The sequence below is a fragment of the Ruditapes philippinarum genome, unplaced genomic scaffold (genome assembly GCF_026571515.1).
Source record: "Ruditapes philippinarum isolate M1 unplaced genomic scaffold, ASM2657151v2 ctg63_1_1_1_1, whole genome shotgun sequence".
NCBI classification, from domain to species: domain Eukaryota; kingdom Metazoa; phylum Mollusca; class Bivalvia; order Venerida; family Veneridae; genus Ruditapes; species Ruditapes philippinarum.
This window is the reverse complement of record NW_026866221.1, coordinates 676863-693638: the sequence shown is the minus strand read 5'-3', so window position 1 is coordinate 693638 and position 16776 is coordinate 676863. Positions and strand designations below refer to the sequence as shown.

At 33.8% G+C, this 16776-nt stretch overlaps 1 protein-coding gene across 1 annotated transcript; it reads right to left on the bottom strand.

Annotated features, from left to right (window-relative positions):
- Nucleotides 1–4256: 4256 nt before the first annotated feature.
- Nucleotides 4257–14993, bottom strand: LOC132731789 (elongation factor Tu, mitochondrial-like). The gene is made up of 3 exons (XM_060718046.1): nt 14717–14993; nt 9417–9600; nt 4257–5389 (listed from the first exon to the last, which is right to left on the bottom strand). Exons 1-3 carry the CDS (start codon nt 14963–14965, stop codon nt 4389–4391), a joined length of 1434 nt encoding a protein of 477 aa, XP_060574029.1. The 5' UTR covers nt 14966–14993; the 3' UTR covers nt 4257–4388.
- Between the last annotated feature and the right edge of the window lie 1783 nt (nt 14994–16776).

Below are 16776 nucleotides of genomic sequence, written 5' to 3'. Positions count from 1 at the left end.
TGTGACCTTGACCTTTGACCCCTTGATCCCAAAATCAATAGGGGTAATCTGCTGGTCATGACAAATCACCATACCAAGTTTGAAGTTCCTAGGCCTAAGCGTTCTTAAGTTATTGATCAGAAACCGTTTTTACTTACAAGGTCAATGTGACCTTGACCTTTGACCCCTTGACCCAAAACTCAATAGGGGTCATCTGCTGGTCACGACCAATCATCATACAAAGTTTGAAGTTCCTTGGCCTAAGCGTTTTTAGTTTATTGATCGGAAACCGTTTTTACCTACAAGGTTAATGTGACCTTGACCTTTGACCCCTTGACCCCAAAATCAATAGGTCATCTGCTGGTCATGACCAATCACCATACCAAGTTTGAAGTTCCTAGGCCTAAGGGTTCTTTAGTTATTGATTGGAAAGCATTTTTACCTACAAGGTCAATGTGACCTTGCCCTTTGACCCCTTAACCCCAATATCAATAGGGGTCATCTGCTGGTCATGACCAATCATCATACCAAGTTTGAAGTTCCTAGGCCTAAGGGTTCTTTAGTTATTGATCGGAAACCGTTTTTACCTAAGAGGTCAATGTGACCTTGACCTTTGACCCCTTGACCCCAAAATCAATAGGGGTCATCTACTGATCATGACCAATCACCATATCAAGTTTGAAGTCCCTAGGCCTAAGGGTTCTTTCATTATTGATCAGAAACCGTTTTTACCTACAAGGTCAATGTGACCTTGACCTTTGACCCCTTAACCCCAAAATCAATAGGGGTCATCTGCTGGTCATAACCAATCACCATACCAAGTTTGAAGTTCCTAGGCCTAAGGGTTCTTTTGTTATTGATCAGAAACCGTTTTTACCCAAGAGGTCAATGTGACCTTGACCTTTGACCCCTTGACCCCAAAATCAATAGGGGTCATCTACTGATCATGACCAATCACCATACCAAGTTTGAAGTTCCTAGGCCTTAAAGTTCTTTAGTTATTGATCGGAAACCGTTTTTGCTTACAAGGTCAATGTGACCTTGACCTTTGACCCCTTGACCCCAAAATCAATAGGGGTCATCTGCTGGTCATAACCAATCACCATACCAAGTTTGAAGTTCCTAGGCCTAAGGGTTCTTTTGTTATTGATCAGAAACCGTTTTTACCCAAGAGGTCAATGTGACCTTGACCTTTGACCCCTTGACCCCAAAATCAATAGGGGTCATCTACTGATCATGACCAATCACCATACCAAGTTTGAAGTTCCTAGGCCTTAAAGTTCTTTAGTTATTGATCGGAAACCGTTTTTGCTTACAAGGTCAATGTGACCTTGACCTTTGACCCCTTGACCCCAAAATCAATAGGGGTCATCTACTGATCATGACCAATCATCATACCAAGTTTGAAGTTCTTAGGCCTTAAGGTTCTTTAGTTATTGATCGGAAACCGTTTTTGCTTACAAGGTCAATGTGACCTTGACCTTTGATCCCTTGACCCCAAAATCAATAGGGGTCATCTACTGGTCATGACCAATCACCATACCAAGTTTGAAGTTCCTAGGCCTAAGGGTTCTTTAGTTATCACTCGGAAACCATTTGGTCTACGGACCGACGGACCGACGGACCGACAAGTGCAAAGCAATATACCCCCTTTTCTTCGAAATGGGGGCATAATTATAGAGTAACATTGTCATTATATGTATGTTATCTGAAAATTTCTCTGAATTTTGTTTAGTGTTAAAAAATAATATCCATTTTCTTATGTACTACTTGTAACACTATTTTAAAAAAAAAAATGAATTTGTTTGTGATATATTTTTCTCATTCGCATTCGAATAAACATAAGACACTATGAAAAATATAAATGATATATGACATTGTGATATTTCAGATATAATTTGTTTTGTCTTTGCGAAGCATATGAATATACTTATTATGTCATGAAGTTCTAGTCACTGGTGTTACAAATTTTTGAACTCAACAGCACACTTTGTAATATGAAGTAATGCAAATGGATAGAGTATGTCATAATCAGTATTATAAAATTAGATCATGTTTATAACTATACTTTTAGCTATGAGACTTAGAAGGATACAAGATTATTACAAAATGTTATTATGTAGTAATTTTCAACAGGTACACTGTATAAAATGTTGTCCTCATGGGCTTTTGACCTTCAGGATATTTCTGAAATAAAACTTTGAAACATTAAATGATGCAACACTGAAAATATCTAATCTTTAGTCCTTGTACTTTTATAGGAGAAGATTTTTTAAGTTTTTTAATGAAAATCAATGACCCCTAGGGTGGGGCCATTTTTGACCCAAGGGTTTTTATTTGAACAATCTTGATAGAAATCCACTACACCTACAAGGAACTGTGAAATTGACAAAATAGGACAGTTAAATGCCCTCAAAAAAGGTCACCTGTATGCAAAATTTAAACAAAATTTACTATGTGGTTTATGAGTTGTGGACATTTTTCTGAACTATAACTTTGCTATTAGAAGGGCTCTTTTTCAGAAATGAGGAAACTCTAAATAATCTATAATATCATCATTATGAAAAATGTTTTCCCATTGCTCATTGTCAAGAAACAAATAATAACATTCAGGTAACAAGTTACATAAGAAAAATGATTGTTTCTAAACAAAATATTTTTAATATGTATAAAAATGTTATCCTACCCCACCCACTTTAAACAGTTATTTGATCATTTCCATATGTAAAGTCTTATTCAAAATATCCCTTAAATTTACAACAATGAGGGGCTGTTTTCAAATTTGCCTAAACATTTTTAAAAGGATATTGATTGATCTTGAAAATATAAAATATTTTACTGTGTAGTTTTTATTTTTATCAAACTTTGAAAATATCTGGTATATTATTTTTGGCTATTAAATTTGGCATTATTTAGCAAATAAATACCTGCAATAATTATATAATTAAAATCAAACACTTTTTACTTTTCATAAGGGATCTGAGAGATACATGAATAAAGTTAAAAAGAAAAAAAAAAAGAAACAAGAGGGCCATGATGGCCCTGAAATCGCTCACCTGTACATAGGCCCCCGGGGTGGGGCCAATTTTAACCCAGGGGCTTATATTTAAACAAACTTGGTAGACACCCATTTGAAGTTGTTTCAGGATAAATATTTAAGCTCTAGCTCTAAGAATATTTTTTTAAGTTTTACTTTACACATATACACATGTAGGGAAAAACAATGACCCCCGCCCCTCTGGGTGGGGCCAATTTTGTCCCCAGGGCTTTTATTTGAACAAACTTGTTAGACACTCAGTAGAAGACAGTTCATGCTTAATATCTAAACTCTAGCTCTTTGGGTTTTTTAAAAGAAGATTTTTTAAGGTTTTTACTATATACATATAAGGAAAATCAATGATCCCCATGGCGGAGCCAATTTTAACCCAAGGGCCTTTATTTGAACAAAAATGGTAGACACCCATTAGAAGATGTTTCATGCTAAATATCTTAGCTATAGCTCTTAAGTTTTTTTAAAAGAAGATTTTCTGAGTTTTTACTTTATACAAATAAGGAAAATCAATGACCCCCGGGGCGGGGCCAATTTTGACCCCAGGGCATTTATTCGAATAAACTTGGTAGACACTATGTAAATGATGTTTCATGCCAAATATTTAAGCTCTAGCTCTTTTGGTTTTCTAAAACAGATATTTTAAGTGTATTCTTTTGGTTGCCATGGCAACCAGCGTTTTGCTTGGAATTAAATTCTTTGAATAATTTTTAAAGTTGACTACCAAAGGAACATTCCTGTGAAGTTTGGATGAAATTGGCTTAGCGGTTTATGAGGAGACATCGTTTAAAGTAAAAGTTTACAGACAGACACCGGACGGATGGATGCCGGACTAAAAGCGATCACAAAAGCTCACCATGCCACTTTGTTGCAGGTGAGCTAAAAAACAAGTTGCCCCTTCTGGGGTGCCCCTCAGTTTCAATACAGTTGACAGTAATTTTAGCCTATTTGAATACTCTTTAAAGTGGAGGTACTGATTAGGGGTATACTACTTTAACTATACAAGTCTATGCAAAGGTAGTGTTGTCACAAAAAAAAACATTTACTCAGCCCTATTTTTTTTCTATGACAGTTATTTTGTTTTGTAATTGACTTACAACTATTAGTATTCAAAATTTTATGTTTGTATACATTAATTTTAGAGAATAGATCTGCAAACAATAACAAATCTTTGTAGGTGTCAAAGTTATCATTAATTACTATAAGGCCCATTTCTGTCAACTGAATCTAATGCAGTACATTTGATTTATTCACCAATCAGTATTCAAACATGAAAACTTCAATTTCATTATCATTACATATGATGATATCTATTGGTCAGTAAATTTTTTTGCTTTTTTCCAGTAACAGTTTCTGTTAGTTATTTTTTTCTTCTAGCTTGAACAACTCTGCTTCCACTTTCAATTTTCATTGTCTGAGGTGGTTTGTAGTTGAAACCTTTTACTTCTAAATTTGATTTTGGAAGAACTTGAGTCACAATACCAGAAATTGTTGTAAGATAATTTTCACGAATTGTAAACTTTTGTCCTTCCCGAATAACCATTGATTTCCTCAATAATACATTAATCTTAGCTGTTTCGCCAGGCATAATCATTTCAGTGTCAGGTAACAACAGAACCATTGCCTCAATGCTCCAGATTGATGAAAACATATTTTGTTTATAGTTATTCATTAATGGTTTACTTCGTCCACCTTCATTTTTCATCAAAACATAAATTTGAGCTTCAAAAAAGTTTGACTGGATTTGGGAGTCTGGTGCACATAATGCCATCCCACGTTTGATGAAATCATTTTTTATTCCACGAACTAAAACTCCAACATTATCTCCTGCTTTACATTCTTGAACAGATTTGTTAAAGACTTGCAAATCTGAAACTGTTGTCTTAAAAAAATTATTGTATCCCAATAAATGTGCATCTTGACCTTTTTTCAGCACACCACACGTAAGGGTACCAATTAAAACTGTACCCCTACCTGGTACAGTTACTGAAGATTCTACAGGCAACAGAAACGGTGCCTCAAAATCTCTTTTAGGAACATCAATATAGGTGTCAATAGTGTTTGCTAGCTTCATTATGGTTTCTTTTCCAAACTTTGTATTATTGCCTTTCAAAGCATCTAAGGCTGAGCCAGCAATAACTGGAGTTCCTTCAGAGTCATAGCCAAACTCTCTTAGTAGATCTCTTACTTCAAGTTCAACCAGTTCTAACATTTCATCATCAACTACATCAGCTTTGTTAATAAATACAACCACTTTCTTAAGACCAATCTGACGGGCCAGTAGTAAATGCTCCCTGGTCTGTGGCATTGTACCATCAGTTGCAGCAACCACTAGAATAGCACCATCCATTTGTGATGTTCCTAAAATTATAATACAAGTAAAAGTGTCATAATTTTACAAATGTAATCAAATCAAAGAATATTAATAAACAAGAGTAAAAGCAATTTGATCTTGTGCAGACTGAAAATTGGCATATAAACAGTAATTGAATAAATCTTTTTCTGAAAACATATATCTTGAGCAGCATCCCTTTCCAATGTTTCCAGTTTCTTTCAAAGCTCAATTTTTGGATCACTTAATAATGATTTTTCAGTCCTAAATGTTGATTTATGCAAGTATGAACAGAATTCATCAATAACTAACAAAGTTATAGCAAATTTGATAAATAAGGTTATGTCTCAGATGTGTTTGTTATGCATGTTATGTCCAAATATTAATCAAATCAGTGTATTTCTAATGTCATCATGGGTCAGATAATTAGATCCATCCCCAATGGCAAATATGCTTAATTTTTCCAAAATAAATTTAAAACAGAATTCTCACTCTAACTGAAATCTTGATAACATAATGAACAAATTTGCAGTGGTTCATTCTTGTACAGTCACAGACAGTTGTTTCCTTACCCTTACTATTGAAAAAAGAACTGTCAGAGGAGACAGCAGGCTCAACTAATTAAATACAAATGTACTGTATGCAGTAAAGGAAGATAAAGCTATGATAAGAGCGATCAGTGATCACATGTGTTGCCCAATTAAAGCCAATTACATGTTGCAGCTACTTTGTAGCAGGAGATAAAAAAAATCATTTACTGGGCAAAACACGTTTTTAATTCAAGGGCCATAACTCTGCTAAAAATCCTTCGACCGGAAAACCCGTGTAATATGTGCAATCACTTGAGCTACCGATCAATCCTGTAAAGTTTCAATGAAATATTGCATTATAGTAGTGGTATAAGAGGATTAGTTGGGAAACTTTTTAAAAATTAAAATTATTACAGGACCATAACTCTGACAAAAATCACTTTACCGAAAAATGTTGATGAGATGCACAACTAGACATGTTATTGATCATTCCTGTGAAGTTTTTATGAAATTGCACCAATAGTTTTTTATGGTGTACTCCAGACAAGCTTCTTTGTAGCTGGCAACACAAAAACACGTCATTTTTGTCCAAGGGCCATAACTTGGTAAAAAATCATTCAAGCAGAAAATCTGTGTTACATGCTCAAGTACTTGAGCTACAAATCAATCTTGTAATGTTTCAATGAATTTGCATTAGTGGTTTAAGACGAGTAGTCCAAACACCCTTTTTATTCAAATGCCATAATGCAGCCAAAAATCATTAAACTGAATGTAATGTGTAATATGTGCAAGTACTTGACCTTACAATCAATCCTGTTAAGTTTCATGAAATTCCATTATTGGTATAAGAGATGTTATCTGGACAAACTTTGAAAATAAAATAATTAAAGGGCTCTAACTCTGACAAAAATCACTGAACCATAACAAGAGGGCCATGATGGCCCTGAAGTCGCTCACCTGTATATAGGCCCCCAGAGCGGGGCCAGTTCAAACTTCTATTTGAACAAACTTGGTAGACACCCATTAGAAGATATTTCATGTTTAACATCTAAGGTCTAGCTGGTCAAGTTTTTTTTTCTTTACACATATAGTTAAAAACAATGACATACCTGGGGCAGGGCCAGTTTTGACCCAAGGGCTTTTATTTGAACAATCTTTGTAGACACTTACTAGAAAATGTTTCATGCTTAATATCTAAACTCTAGCTATTTGGGTTTTTTCAAAGAAGACTTTTTAGTTTTTGCTATACACATATGAGGAAAATCAATGTCAGCCCGGGCGGGGTCAATTTTGACCCCAGGGCTTTTATTTGGACAAACTTGGTAAACATCCATTAAAACATGTTTCATGCCAAATATCTAAGCTCTACCTCTTCGAGTTTTTTAGAAGAAGTTTTTAAGTTTTTACTATATGCATATAGGGAAAATCAATGACCCCTGGGGCGGGGCCAATTTTGACCCCAGGGCTTTTATTTGAACAATCTTGGTAGACACTCATTAGAAAATGTTTCATGCTTAATATCTTAGCTCTAGCTTTTTGGGTTCTTTAAAAGAAGATTTTTTTAAGTTTTTATTAAAATTATGCATATAGTGAAAATCAATGATCCCCTTGGGCTTTTATTTGAACAAACTTGGTAGACATCCATTAGAACATGTTTCATGCCAAATATCTAAGCTCTAGCTCTTTGGGTTTTTTAGAAGAAGATTTTTTAAGTTTTTACTATATGCATATAAGGAAAATCAATGACCCCCTGGGGCGGGGCCAATTTTGATCCCAGGGCTTTTACTTGAACAATCTTGGTAGACACTCATTAGAAGATGATTCATGCTCAATATCTTAGCTCTAGCTTTTTGGGTTTTCTAGAAGAAGATTTTTAAAGTTTTTTCTTTTGGTTGCCATGGCAACCAGAGTTCTGCATGGAATGGAATTCTTTGAACAACTTTGTTAAGGCTTCACACAAGGAACATCCCTGTGAAGTTTCATTAAGATCTGCCTTATGGTTTCAGAGGAGATGTCGTTTGAAAAGTGTGAACGGACAACGTACGACGGACGACGTACGACGGACGAAGAGTGATCCTAATAGCTCACCCTGAGCATATGCTCAGGTGAGCTAAAAAGCTGATGATTTGCACAACTAGACTTGAACTGATCATTCCTGTAAAATTAGGAATCATCAAGGTCAAGGTCATAAAAGAAACAAAGATCAATTGAGTTTGATATACATAAAGGTATAATCCTAAAGAATAATATTGTGTTATAATATGAAGGTAATCCAATTTTTAATAACAAAGTTATAACCTGTTACAGTAAAAGAAGAAAATTTCAATAATTTGACCTTCAAGGTCAAGGTCATTGATGAGTTGAGGTCAAGGTCTGTCTGGTGAACTAAAAGGTCTATCCTAAAAGATTATGTTCAAATTTGAAGACAATCCATTCAAAAATAACAAAGTTATAGCCACTAATAGCAACAAGAGGGCCATGATGGCCATTGTATTGCTCACCTGATCATGAAGGCACAATCCCATTTTGGTTTATATACAGAATTTATTTTAGTTTGATTGTTTAGGAAGCCATAAGCTAATAGACACACTTTGGAATCTTTTCCTGGAACCAACCAGTACTGAGCAATGAGTGTAAAGTTTCTTGCTCAAGGAAACAACAACTTGCCCCTGACTGGGTCTGAACCCATGCAGATAGAGATCTGTTGATTTCTAGTCCGATGCGTTAACCACTCCATGCCGCCACTTCCAATCCCATTTTATTTGAGTTGTGTGACCTTGCTTTTAATCCCCTAGGACACATATTAGAACTTGACCTAAAAATCGTTAAAATAACCTTTCTGACCAATTTCGAGGACATTTTGATCAAGACAGTGGCATCTAGAGTGTTAACAAGGTTTTATATATTTGGGCTGTGTGACCTTCTTTTTGACCTCAGGTGACCCATTTTCAAACTTGACCTATAATCACCAAAACAACCTTTCTTAACAATTTCTAAGATATTTGGACCATAACAGTAGCCTCTAGAGTGCTAACAACGTTTTGTCATATTTGGGCTGTGTGACCTAGCTTTTGACCTTAGGCGACAGATATTCAAACTTTACCTAAAAATCATCAAAACAATCTTTCTGACCAATTTCCAGGGTATTTAGATCAAAACAGTAGCCTCTAGAGTGTTAACAAGGTTTTTTCCATATTTGGGCCATGTGACCTAGCTTTTGATCCCAGGTGACCCATATTTAAACTTGATCTAGAAATCATCCAAACAACCTTTCTGACCAATTACCAGGATTTCCAATTTCACCAAGTTGGCCCAAATGAGCTTAAAATCAGCAAAATAAAAAAGAGGAACATTTTTGCATTTGACCTTGAAGTTCAATGTCATTTATGAATGATTGTCAAGGTAAGTCTGGTCCCAATTTTTGTTACATGTATAAACAATTTCAAAAACAATGTTTTCATTATTTATATCATTCACTCAAGCAAAAACACATAAAATGTCTTTATCTGTAATAAATCTTACCAACCTGTAATCATATTCTTTATGAAGTCTATGTGACCAGGACAATCTGTGTGTGCATAATGTCTGGCGGCTGTTTCATATGACACATGTGTAGCATATATAGTAATACCTCGTCTCCTCTCCTCGGCTGCTCTGTCTATAGCTGAATAATCACAGAATTTTGTTCCTGGATTATTCTCAGCAAGGACCTGTTTACATATAATAGTACAAAGATTTACATACAGTGAATTAAATTCAGAAAACGATACAGAAATCACATGCATGGTAAACATGAACTTGTAACAGAGTTATAAAAAGAAATTTTCAAAGTTTTACATAAAGCACACAATAGTATTATTTCAAAAGCATAATAATAAATTGGAAAAAATATTTGGTACTTTCTGAAATCTTCTTAAGCTTTGACCTCTTTAAACTAAGTGTGACCTTGATCTTAACAGAAGAAGTCTACAAACTCAAAGCAAATTCAAGTTATTGAGGGGGAAACTGAATTTTTTTTTTTTAAGCAACAGTGCTCTTGATCAGTTGCCTGGATAGCGATTCCAAGCTACCTCTTGATACAAGCTACACACACATCAAGTTTGGCATCAATTGTCCAAATCAAACTCAAGTTATTGAGTAGAAACTGAATTTCTATACCAAGTTTGATTACAATATCTCTTTTTCTAACTCTAGTAGCAAAATTTGGACTTTTGACCTTGAAGGTCAAGGTCATTATGGATGGAGGTCAAGGTTTGTGTGGTCTACTGAAAGGTCTTGTCCCAAGGGTTGTTGTGGCCAAGTATGAAGAAGATACACCAAGAAATAAAAAAGTTATGATCCAGGTACAATTTTGCAGACAGCAACGCCGCCATGACTATAACAATATCTCCACTTTTTTTTTTTAAAAGTCGCGCTAAAAAATCAGTCAAGCAAATCAAAACAAGTCGGGAGATCAACAAGCTTATCATCAAAATAGATTGTTCTTAACTATATAAGCCATGTAACAGCTATAATACAGAACTGTATTTTTGTATTGTTTACCGTAATATCATCTGCAAAATGCCCAAGCTTCAAACAAACTTGGGTACATGGTGTAGAGGTTACAGGTCAGGTACAAATAGGTTAGCACACACAAACTCCCGAGTTTTTTTCACTTTAAAGCATAAATTGTAAGCATATTTAGAGGCAATATCCTGGAATAGACCCCAGGGTCTAAACCAGGATTCAGGACGACAGGAGTATAAGGTTCATTCAGTTTTCTATAGCAAATAGAAGTATTGATTAAGCACTGGGCTGGTCGATCGAGTATAGCACAGGAACTTGAAATCCTATCAATAATAATGATAATATCCAAAAAAAATATATATAAAGTTTATTTATACTGTATTTTACTAATTTTCATATCTGGTTAATAAGTTTTATTTGCTACAAGTTTTGAGTTTAGAAAGCATGCGTGATATCTTAACTAAGGCTCCCAGGTTTACAATTTTTTGTAAACGTTTACATGATTGCTAAGAACCGAAATGATACTGTTTAAACGGTGGTACTTCTATGTACTACACTACACCATGTATTCGAGTCGGCAAATCATGACATACTTTCTATTTTTAATACATGTACAAATAAATAATGTCCAGGGCTCATCACGATTGTGTCGTCACACATTTTCTGCATTGCATCCCCATTTCGCTCTTTTGAAAGATTAAAGGAAATCAACTTCACCAAAAACACCCATTTTCCATATAATTACTTTGGAATAAACCAATTGGAATTGATAAAAGCCATGATTACAGGCAATGATTAAGATATTTCGTAAGGGTACGTTACGATACCGAAATCAACTTGATTTCGGTAAAGTTACCGAAATCAACTTTTCATTACCGAAATCAACTCGTAAAAACCAACGTAGTTAAAATATTGCTATTATTTCTTCCTTATTTGATGAAAATTAGTGAAATAGACTTTCAGTTAAAAAATCTATTGAAAATAGTTTATTTTAATGATGTTATTAACAAAAATGTATATTGAGTTACTTCCCTTTGTTCTAAACAACCCGTTATGTGTATAGCATTACCGAAATCAGCTTATAATATTGTATATAAAATACATGTATAATACATATATAGTGATTGTTTAAGATAATTTATGTTTTTGAAATTAAAGAAAACCCGACTGCATTGATGAGAGCGGTCAGTTTCAACTGAATAGATATCGCGTGTAATATCTGTTCAGTGCATCCAGGTCACACCACGGGGAGGCGCTCTCTTCATGGCCCATCTTTTTTCTTTTCTTTTTCTATTTAAAAAAATATAATACTCTGTAATATGAGTTAAATCTAATAATAAATTTTGTACTTGTTTATGTTTTAATTTTTTTACATACACATTGGGTTGTTTCCCTTCTCCCTATTTTTCGCGAGGAAGTCACTTCTCCCTAAAATTTCCACCCAGGACAGTCTTCGCCTTAATTTTTTATCAGCACTAGCCCAGTCGGGCTAGCAGCTTACAAATTTCACTAGCCCGAACACATTTTAACTAGCCCGAACCAAAATGGTATTTTTTGCATACATTTTGTACAAAAATAACACTTTCTATGTTTTATATACCATTTAACATTATTAGAATATCTACTAATCAACTTTTCTTCCTTTCATTATTTAAATAAGAAGAGTTTAAACTACATATGAAAAGAAGATATTTTGATATTTCTGTGGCATTGTCCACAGACACTGAAAAAAATTGTTTAAAAACTGAAAATACTCTTCTCCTCGTTTACTGTAACCATGTTGGCTGATACATGCATTGACAACATATCCATATTCCTTTTCGTATTACTTTTATTTTTTTGGTGTGCTCCTTTTTGGCTTAGTGCCTTTTAAATACAAGAGAAAAGACATATTGTGAAGCATGAGATGACGCCTAATAAATGTCTAACAATCAATAATATTTCATAAGCGTTTTAAGTTCAATAAAGCTGCAAATAACTTTTAGGGCCAAGGTGGTTTACCCATCAAAATCTAGAGTAAAAGGAAAATTCTGGGGTAAAATTTATAAAAAGAATTTGCATTGTTTTGTTATCAAATTTCATTGCCTTCTCTTTACATAAATCAGACTGACTTATATAATAAAATATTGATTCAATGTGAAATTATACAAAACTTGCTCTGTTAAGGCAGGCTTCCCTAGACTAGGGTTTGTTTAGGTTACACAGTAAATTAATGACAAGACTCATTTTTTTGTTGCTGACATGTTGTTGTTTGAAATGAATGTGTCACATTCTTTTACAATCAGCTTAGCTACATGGTCAGCATGAGGCTTTATTCATACTCTATTTCTACAGACTACATTTTAGTGCCGTTCTTTGGTTTTGATTATTTATAATTGAAATTAGAATTAATGAAAAATAAATATAATAGAATTAAAACTTTTATACACAAAGAATAAGTCTTTGACGAAATTGTCCGTAACTGTAAACTTGGTACGAAAATATTGAGTACAAAACTGCAGAATGGCAAGGGAGAAATATGTTTTCCAATAACTAAAGTGGCAAGTACAACATTTTTTTTTATTTTGTAGCAAAAACATTATAATATATGTCTAAACAAATTGAATATTAGGTTAAGTCCTACGATGATTACACCAAATTTAACTATCAATAATTTCATTTCAGAAACTCCCAAGAGTTACCTTCCCTTTTTACTCGATGTCACTTCCTGCTACTTTCGTTTTCAACTTACAGCAGTGTTGACAATAGTACTTTTCTTTAGTTTTCCATCCAATTCAGCAGAAATATATTGTATTTTCATAAAGCAAAAACATTGCTATCTGGAGCTCTGCATATTTCCAACATTTTCTTAATTTCGATATGAAAAAAGCCCTCGACCAGACGGGCTACCAGCTTGGAATTTTCACTCGACCACCCGCAAATTTACTCGACTCGGTCGTCGGTCGAGTGGGTTAAGTCGAAGACTGCCAGGATGAGCCCTGTTTATGAGTTTGAATACAGATATATAATTCGACTGCTCTAAAAAATTTTCCAAAAACATTGTATAATGTATCAGGCAGTAAAATTTGAAATTGGAAAGTTTGTGTCTTTCTTTTATTGAACAGCTAAACTATATATTAACAAATCGCTAACATATGTTATGGGGACTCTTTATTACAATATTTTTATATTTTAGTCATTTATTTAAATGTTTATTACAAAAAAAACCTATGGTTCATTATAATCTTTTATCCTTAACATATATTGTATGTCAACTGTACCCCCTGTCTTAATTACTTCACACCTTACTTAATACAGTAATACACAACATGTCATTTCGTACAAGTTACAACATTACATAATTGAAATTTGTCAGTTTAAAGTGTTCCATTTTTTCCATCATATAAATATACATCAGTCATTCCATAAATTTATGCTGTTTACAGATATGAAATTTAAAATGATTATAAATCGATCAACATAAAATCATGACTTAACAACTTTTTCAATAAGTAGAATAATTATGTAGTTATTAATATATTATAAAGTATCTGGGACATCAAAAAAATGCATACATTTTTGGAACAACTGATATGCAGTTTGGTTATAATAATATCAAAGCACCGGTACCCTTTATTTATTCAATATAACATTATATTTTTACCAGCTTACTTTTACAAGCCGATTTCGGTATGGTAACATATATTTTGGTTTGTGACAAGTCAGAGAAGTTTTCTTGATATTTAGATATTTGTTTCTAATTTCATAATTATTAATTATTTCGAACTGATTTTTTGCATGAAAGTCAAACTGAGCCTATTGTAATAGATTATAATAGAAAAACTATAATCAAATGCTTAATTGTGATTTTACAAGCCGATTTCGGTATTGTAACATAATTATATTTCGGTTCGTGACAAATCAGGGAAGTACATGTAATCTTGATATTTAGTTATTTGTTTCTAATTTTATAATTATTTATTATTTCGAAATGATTTTTTGCATGAAAGTCAAACTTAACCTATTGTATTATATTATAATGGAAAAAATATAATAAAACGCTTAATTGTGATTTTAAAAGTTGATTTCGGTAATGAAAAGTTGATTTCGGTAACTTTACCGAAATCAAGTTGATTTCGGTATCGTAACGTACCGGTTTCGTAAGACAATATGGTCATTTCGATTAAACGGCAAAAAATATCGTAAACGTTCAGGAATGAAAATCGGAACGAATCCATTTAAACGTTTAACCGTGGGGGCCTTATCTTAAATGGATAGAAAGTTGTCTATCTCTGTTATCTATGTCTCCGATTTTCGTAAGAGAATATTCAGACTCTTTACCTTTGTTAATGCCGCTGTCAAAGTCGTTTTACCATGATCAACATGCCCTATAGTTCCTATATTGCAGTGTTCCTTCTTACCCACCGAGACGTTTTCTTTAGACTTCGACGTAAAACATCTAATGAAACAACTTTTTCGTTGATTGAATGATAAAAACTTCAAAGGATCTTGACAAAGTCTCAACTGTGTGTTTGTCGATGAAAAACGCTGAAATATTTTCAAGGATAAAATTCGTATGGGCGCAGCCATCTTGAAATGGGGGTTACTAATCGACGGTCTCCGGTCTCCGACGGTCCCCGGTCTTCAAATACCCTCGAGTGGAGGAGACCATCGATTAGTCGGTTATTATACAAATCGAAACATAATTGATATATAACAAGTTTGCTTCTTTAACCCATTACTATACAAGAAACTTTATTTTAAGTCGTTTTACATATTACAATAAACATTAGGTAATAAGCTATTTACCGACAATAACAAAGGCATAAAACATATTTACTAACATATAACAGTTCTGAAAATAAAAACATATAAAACTATTAGCAGCTTTAAGCATAAAATGAGTATCAAGGTAAAGAAGAAATCGTGTTTCGACGGCTTCCCCCCCCCCCGAAAAATGTTGTTCGGCGCCGTCCCCCATCCAAATATTACATCAGGGGGTTGCCAGAAGGGGGGATGTGCCCCCATTCTGTTTGGGGGGTTCGAAAGGGGACGGAGTCCCCCTTATCGCCAAGAAAATTTAGGACATGTACGTGACAGGCTAAAAATGGCCTCAGGTCGATCAAGTAAACGACGCTGAAAGCCTATTACTCTATCTCAATTCATTGAGAAGAAATGGGTTAAAAAGAAACACGCGAGAGGCTTTCTCGCAGCTGTAGAAGATTTGTTTACTTCGCTTATAATAGTTTGAGATATTTTTGCATAAAAGACACATTGAATGTTTATAAATTACAATTGTTTAACAAAATAGAATTTATTATATTTATTGAATATATAGCACCATAATAAAAGTTTGTTTTACACTCCAATTTTTTAATGTTTTGAAAGATTGTTAGCTTAAGGTCTTCAGCGTACACAGCGTACCCGTTTATATAATTATGACATGAGTGCCGCATCAGATTAAAAACAAAATTTAAGCCAGAACTAAAAGATTGTATGCCGGAGAAATGGACATTTTCTTGGCACATCAGGGATATTTTTTCTACAAGGGAACAATTTATGTTAATTATGTTATCAAACTAAATTTGAAATAATGATATAATTATATCAAAATAAAAGTTTCTTGAAAAATTCAGTAATCAAATTTTCGATTAATGTTTTTGGAAAGTAACGTTATATGGAAACATTTCCTCTGCAACAGAGATTTCCTAACGGGCATGAAGTATGTTATTCAAACAATTTTAAGTCCCAGATTTACATAAAATATGTACATATCAAATGACTGGAATAAACAGTATATACAGCTGCATGCCTCCAGCAACAAAAGTCATGAGAAAAAATGTGCCATTTGCGCCCAAAAATACCGGGAGCAGCAATGAAAATTTCGGTACACTATCCACTCGGTTATGTAATAGTGCATAGTGATATTGTAGCCATATAATGTTCACTTTTACTATTTTTCGGAACATGAAATAGTAAAACACTATTCAGAAAACAATAATCGTGTTATACAGTTTAAATGATTAATCAAAGGGATGCAAGCTCTGGTATTTTCTGATCTTTGCAATCTAAATCGTACTGTATATCTGTAAATATTTTCCTGTATTGGTTTATTTTGATATACTACATGTGTATAATTCATCTTGCAGGGCACCGAATTGCAGCGAATCATCTCCCAAATAACTACACACATTCAACTAAAATTTTACACCTCGTTACATTAAAGGAATGCGCAGGTCAATTTCGAATTTATCCATTGTTCAATGATTTTTTTTGCAGAATTATGCCCCTTTTACTTTAAAAAAGGTGATTTTTTTCAGTTTCCGTTATCCAATTCAAATTTAACATATGGATATTTTTCATAGGAATACGCTGGTCAAGTTCGAATTTTGTCATGGTTT

Coding starts and splice junctions, on each gene's coding strand:
- LOC132731789 (XM_060718046.1), bottom strand. CDS start 14,965: ATGGCTGCGCCCATACGAATTTTATCCTTGAAAATATTTCAGCGTTTT. Junction 9,601..14,716: donor TGACAGCGGCATTAACAAAG/GTAAAGAGTCTG, acceptor ATATGTAAACAG/GTCCTTGCTGAGAATAATCC. Junction 5,390..9,416: donor CATAAAGAATATGATTACAG/GTTGGTAAGATT, acceptor TTATAATTTTAG/GAACATCACAAATGGATGGT.